General features: G+C 35.3%; 1 protein-coding gene across 1 annotated transcript; it reads left to right on the forward strand.

Annotated features, from left to right (window-relative positions):
• The first annotated feature begins 5,790 nt into the window (after positions 1 to 5,790).
• LOC140179485 (protein GAMETE EXPRESSED 2-like) lies at positions 5,791 to 6,513 on the forward strand. Its single transcript, XM_072218384.1, has 2 exons — positions 5,791 to 6,097; positions 6,274 to 6,513. The coding sequence occupies exons 1-2, from the start codon at positions 5,845 to 5,847 to the stop codon at positions 6,393 to 6,395; spliced, it is 375 nt and encodes a 124-aa protein (XP_072074485.1). The 5' UTR covers positions 5,791 to 5,844; the 3' UTR covers positions 6,396 to 6,513.
• Positions 6,514 to 6,745: the final 232 nt, after the last annotated feature.

The raw sequence follows: 6,745 nt of genomic DNA on the forward strand, positions 1-6,745 counted from the left end.
ATTACTAGACTCATATCAGAGCTCAATTTCTTAAATTTCCACCATCACCAACACCAGGAAGTAAAACACAGCACAAAAAGAAAAGATATTTGATTACCCTTTAAGGTCAAGAGTCAAGACAGAGAAGCATACTCAAAATAATTCAGCAAAGGAAAAAGAAAGTTACCTAATAATGAAGAAGATATGAACCTTGAGTGCAGAATTCTACAAAATTGAGTTAAATATAGTTGGATAACACAAATTGCAACATACTACACAAACTGCAACATAATCACTCATATTTCAACAACTCATGACAAAATTGAGTAGCAAAACATATCAACTTCAGAAGAAAAAACACACACAATTTGAATAACACCTTTACACTACTTGAGTTGCTTCCTTTTGCTTGAGAAATAAAGAGAACTAAATAGAAGTAAGCAAAACAAAGCAAACATAGTTCAGTTATTGCCTCATAAACTAGTTCCCAAACTGCAAAACAAAATGGTTCTAAGTGCCTAAGAAGCAAGTCCAAAATCAAAGAAACAGCTCAACCAGTGTCCAATACACACATCAAAATAACAAAAAAGTGGTGAATTTTTTCTCAAAGAAAAAATCTTCTTTTACATATAAACCACGACCATCCATAATCAATTTTGTTCTAACTAATCTAATTTTACATGAAAACCGATGAAAAGTATAACATTATCATCACCATCGTCCGAATCGAACCCATTGTTTTTCTTTTTCTTCTAAGTAACTCTCACTTCTTCTATTATTATTATTATTTTTATTTTTTCTAAAAAATGTTCTCCAAAATTACATATTATCTTTCTTTCTTTCATTTTTTGGTGGTGAAATGATGAAACTAAAACATTGTACTGTTGAGAAGAATGATAAAAACAGAAAGTAATAAGCGAGGGGAAAAAATAAAGAAATAAACTGTTATTTGGAAATTAAAGGATGAAAAAGAAGGAAAGAGAGAAGATTAAAAAGAATGAGTAATGATTAACAATCACAAATCTTTTGCAGAGAGTGGTGAAGGTGGCTAAATGGCGAAAAGAGCGCTCTCCCTCTTTTTTGCTTTCAAAACTCAACCAGCAACTATTACAAATATTTAAAAAATATTAACTAGAGTAAAAACAAGAGTTAACAGCCATTCCAATAACAAGAGTCAACAACCATTCTACTAAAATTGTTCAAAAATAAATATAAACAAAAGAAAGTCCAAGACAGCCAGCCTAAAAGAAGCAGATGGAATAAAATGAAACAAGGACTACAACATGTTAATCAAATCTAAGTGTAAGGACATGTTAATCAAATAATGAGCTGCACTACATGTTTGATGTTGATGACCTGAGACTGAAATGAAACAAGGACTACAGCATACACTAATGTGTCTAAGTGCTTCTTTTCACTGCTATTTTAGGGCTTTAATTAAATATTGAACAGAGCTAATGCAAAAACATTGAACAGAGCAACGGCAACAGAGCTAAATAACTAAAGAGATTACTCATTTATAGCTTTGCTTAAAAGAACCAAAAAAGAACCAAAGAGGCAAATAGAGAAATTGAGATTGGAGCAGTTTTTTCTGAGATCTGAGATCTGAGATCGGAGATCAGAGAAACACCTTAATAGAAGTAAGCAATAGAAGATCTGAGTTCAGAGAGAGAGACACACGTTAATAGAAGTAAGCGAAAGAAGACTTGAGATCGTCGTCAATCACCCCCGCACCAACGTCAATCCAATGCTTCAACGGAAGACCCAAAAATCCCTAACAGAGCTGCAGAGAAATAAAAACCCCCAAAAATCAGCACCAAAAGCAATTTTCAAATCCTAACCCAAACAAAAACAAAGAAATCGGTGCCTTCTGGAATCGAAATGCTGATGTCAGTAGCCACCAGAGCCTTGCCTCTCGCCGGAATTTTGTGCAAAAATAAAACAGCATCAGTTTCGATTTTGGCTTCTCTATGTACGAAAACAGCATTTCGGTTTCGATTTCAGTTTAACTTGAGAGGGAGAGGTACCTGGAGAGATCGTAACCAGCGGAGAGAGGAGAAGCCCTAGAAGGAAGAAGGCGTTGTCGGAGAGCTTCTTTACACTGAGGAAATGAGAGTGTTGTATGTTCAGAGAGGATAGAAGCCCTAGCTAGAAGGAAGAACGGCGTTGAATGAGTCAGGGATTGTAATTTTTTTCTTTTTATATGCGTGTGAAAACGGCGGTTCAAAACCGCCATAATCACCAGAACCGCCAAAATATATAAAGCCAATTACGGCAGCAGAAAAAATTGCCATAATGACTCGATAATATGGCGGTTCTTTAAAACCGCCTTAATCTCCATGCCATTTTAACCCTTTTTTTTTGTAGTGAGATTTTTGCAGGGTTGTGCGTGCGCACATATCAGAAATCCTGAAATTCTGCAACTTTGCAGAATTTTGGATTCTTAACACCATCTTTGAATGATCATAACTTCCTCTACAAAATTCCAAATTTCACAAACTTTATATCTATTTAAAGGATTTTCAAAGATCTTTAATTCTAGATAAGTTTCATCAGATTTTGAAAACCGAGGCAAAAGTTATGATCAGACAAAATTCACCAAAAATCTACTTTTACCAAATAACCCAAATTACCAATTTTCCCACTTTCATATCGCAAACCAACCAAAACAATACCAAACCATTCCAAATTCCCTTCCTCATCAAAAATCAACACTTTATATCACATCACACCAAACTTACCACACTTTCCTTTACCATTCATCATCCTCAACCTCAACATCAACATATCACATTACAATCAAAATCCCCATTAACATTTTTTCAACTACATTACTAAATCATCAACATTATTATCACATATATCAACATAAATTACTTCTCAACTTCACAATCATTCATCATCATCATATCACTACCAATCAACATAATCAAACTCAACGATCATCAGCTCATCATAAATCACCACATACCATCATTCCACAACTCAACAACCATTTAAATTCAAACTTATCCTATGGGTCACTAGTCTAAGTGTCCATGAATATTATATACTACATAGAGGAAACTAAAACTATACCTTGGCCGATCCCCAATATGCACGAAAACCCAAAATTGGGCCCAAGATAAGCTTTTAATCACAAACTAAGCCACCAAGAATCTCCAACAAGCATCTTCAAGCTCCAAACTCACCATAATCAAGCTATATATACATAAATCATCATAAATCAACCTATGGCTCATTATAATTGAAATTTCACAAGAGTTTCAATGTCTCTTACCTTGCCCAGCAGTTTTGGAAGCCAAAACCAACATTAATCAAAGGCTAGAGTGTACCTAAACACCCAAAAATCACAAAACCTCACTTAGCCAAAACCCTAGATTTTTGAAACTTTGAAGATAAGAACTGAGAAGATTTCTAGATTTCCTTACCAAAAATCACAAGAAACACGTAGCCGCAAACGGTGCGGTAATCGGAGCTCTGTAGCTCAAGATATCACAAAAAGAAGAGATGTGTGAATAGTGTCTTCTTCTTCCTCTTCTCCCCTTTCTTTGCTGCTGAGTGTGTGTGTGTGTTTAATGGTGTTGTGGCTACATGGGTTCATTAAATAAACCCTTATATATGTTGGGCATGGGCCCAACTTGGGCCCGGTCTAACCCATTGGCAGTTTTTGCCCGTTTGGCCCAACTTCAGGCCAAAGCTTTAAAATTAACGCCCAGTTTTTTACTTCTAATATTTTTCTAAGACTTTCGACTGTTTTCACTTTTTCTTGCACAGTACCGGGCAGACTTGAACCGGTTCAACTGCCGGTTCATGGTTTTTACAATTTTTCGCAGAAAATACATTTTCTGACTCCGAAAGACCTACTGAGTCCAAAAATCCTATTTAAATCTCCAAATTCTCATCCTAACTTTCCGAAATTTAATTTGGACATTTAAATGATTTTATTCGTGAAAAATCCGGTTCTTACAAAAATGCTCATCAAGTTAGAAAAATTGAAGCTGAAGTCATTAGACTTAGGTTGTGGCTTGTGACTGTATCTTTGGTTGTGAAGCTTAGTTTTGTGTGCCATGTGTATCTTTTTTTGAGCAGGTCCTGATATAAATACTACTTCATGTATGATTATGCAATGCCATAGACATTAGTCTTTTTGTCATCATTGTGTCTGCTTGATTTAATTGTGGGTGATGGTTGATGTGTTTGGTTGTGTATTGTCTTATTGAAAATGTTGCCTGCTGACTATCTTCATCATCACTTACAATGGAATTAAGTTCTTCAAACTCATAGCAGTGGTACCTTGCATCTGGATCTGGAAATTCTTCACATTCGACAAGTATAAATATTAAAATATGCTTATTTGGATCTTGGTTTTGTATGAAGGTTTGTCCAATTGGTGGAGGCCTTGCAGTTGATCTTTTTCTATTCCTGCAACTCCTTTTAGCAACTTCTGGGTTGGGATTTGGTTCAGGTTATGAAGCACTATTATACTCCACTCAAGTAGTGTTAACTCCTACCACTACTAGAAAACTTGTTATTACAGATGGATATTTCCGACGGATTTTATCCCACGGAAATACAGACGGAATTTCAGAGGAATTTTTTGTCGAAAAACAAAAAAAATAAATTAACATAAATTACAGACGGAAAAAAAAATCCGTCGATAATTCCATCGGAAAAATAATTTTTTTTTGTGGGAAATGATTACAGACGGATTTTCCATTTGTAATTAAATAGGCAAAAATGTTATGTTTTGTTAAATGATTACAGACAGAAAATCCGTCTGTAATTTAAATTTTTCCGTCGGAAATATTAGAATAAGGAGATAGATTTCGGAAACTCCCAATGGTTCATTTCACTTTCTCACGTTTCCCTTGAATTACTCCCTGCCTTCTCTCTCCGTTGAAGATGTGACGTCCTCCGCTGTCGCCGCCGCCGCGGCTCGCGTCGCACGAGCTCCCTCCATCGCCCTCATCGCGTTCGCTCCCTTCGTTGCCATCGTCTCTCTCCGCCGTGCTCTTGTCTTACGAGCTCCTTCCGCCGCCGCTCTTGTTGCTACTTCTTCTCTCCTCGCCGGAGGTTTGTCATCATCTCTTCTCGTCGCCGTTAGTTCAGGTAGGCCTCCGCCTCCTTCTCGTCCATATCCCTAACCCCTTCCATTGTGATTCTTTTCTGATTTCATTATCCCTAGCCCTAGCCCTGTCCCTTCCCTGTTGCTGCTGCTAATTTCACAGAAAAATAAAAATAATTTCACAGAAAGTTCGTTAATCCCACTTTCTTTGTCTCACTCACACTTTCCTTCACATTCTTAGTCGCTTATTTTCCCTAACGAATTGCAATCATTAAGGTTATGGTATGGAGAATTATATTTTTGCATCATTAAGCATGTGCAAGAAGAAGCAGATTAGTGAAGTGGTTTATGAGATTAACCTCTGTAATTTAGGTTATGGTATGGAGAATTATATTTTTGCATCAATTTGGTGTCTATGGATTGCAACAAGTAGCAAGATATTTAGAGACAAAATGGTTAACAGGAGGGAAAGCTCTATAGCTATGAGTGCCTTCCATGTAGATTACACACCTGAGAAAAAAGGTTTTTATGATATACATGTATATTGTGGAAATGTCTTATTGAATAAGGGTCATACACTCAGAAAAGAAGTAAAAGCAGGTAAAGAATTAGTTTGCATTTTTGCATTTGACCAAAAGAAAAGATTTCAACTTTAACATATAAGAATGTTTAGCTAGGAAAGATCAATTGCTTCTGTAGACAGAAATGGTTTCTACTTTATAGTGCTTGATTTTGGTGCAGGTGAAGTTAATGGTTCCTTATCAAATGTGGTCAAGTTTTCTTCTAAGGTGGCAAAGATGTCAGAAAATGAAATACTAGTGCAGCTTATGGATTCATTTGCAAACCCTGTTCTTGCACAACAATCAAGGTTGAAGTTGGAGACTACTTCAGCTAACAAATCCCTTTTTCAAACTTTGGACATTAAGGATAACAAGGATGGTTCATACAATTGTAGCTATATGGCTAAAGATGTTGGAACTTATGAGATTTGTGCTTCCTTTGATGGCAAGGATATTCTGCCATGTCCCTTCAGTATCAATGTGTATAGCAGTAAGTTCAAATTGCATTCTGCTTATGATGTGCTTGTTTTTTTTAAGTGATTTAAATTTATAACTTATTTATTTTATATAGTACAGTAGTTGACCCTTGAAAAGCTGAAATGTTTATTACTAATTATATTTTATAAAATTTATATGAAGATGTAAAACTGATTTTTCATGTCACAGGTGAGTATTTTCCCAAAGCCAACAATGATATAGTATCTGTTTGGGAGGATCAATCAATTGCCATTGATGCTTTAGCAAATGATTACTTTGCTGGTGATAATGCAACTATAGTTCAATTCTGAAAAGTAAGATCATTAATTAGAGAAGATCCTTAGCTTTGATTTGTCTACAGAATCAATCAAATTAAAACCTCAATAATTGGTTACTGAAGGAGTTTATTATTTTTATTTTTTACTTTTTTTTTCCAGCCAGACCATGGTTCACTTCTACAGAATGGAAGGATGTTTCGTTATACTCCATATAAACCATCTAAAAAAATTACATCTATTGCCATGCAGAATCTGGAAATCAAGAAGGAGTTCCATGATGTAGAAACCTTAAAAATGTTTTTGTTTCAATTCTTATAGAGAAATTAAGCATGGATAATTATTTTAGTGAATATTTAGAAATAAATATATATGATAATTGGACT

The sequence above is a fragment of the Arachis hypogaea genome, chromosome 15 (assembly GCF_003086295.3).
Source record: "Arachis hypogaea cultivar Tifrunner chromosome 15, arahy.Tifrunner.gnm2.J5K5, whole genome shotgun sequence".
NCBI classification, from domain to species: domain Eukaryota; kingdom Viridiplantae; phylum Streptophyta; class Magnoliopsida; order Fabales; family Fabaceae; genus Arachis; species Arachis hypogaea.

Coding starts and splice junctions, on each gene's coding strand:
- LOC140179485 (XM_072218384.1), top strand. CDS start 5,845: ATGTCAGAAAATGAAATACTAGTGCAGCTTATGGATTCATTTGCAAAC. Junction 6,098..6,273: donor CAGTATCAATGTGTATAGCA/GTAAGTTCAAAT, acceptor TTCATGTCACAG/GTGAGTATTTTCCCAAAGCC.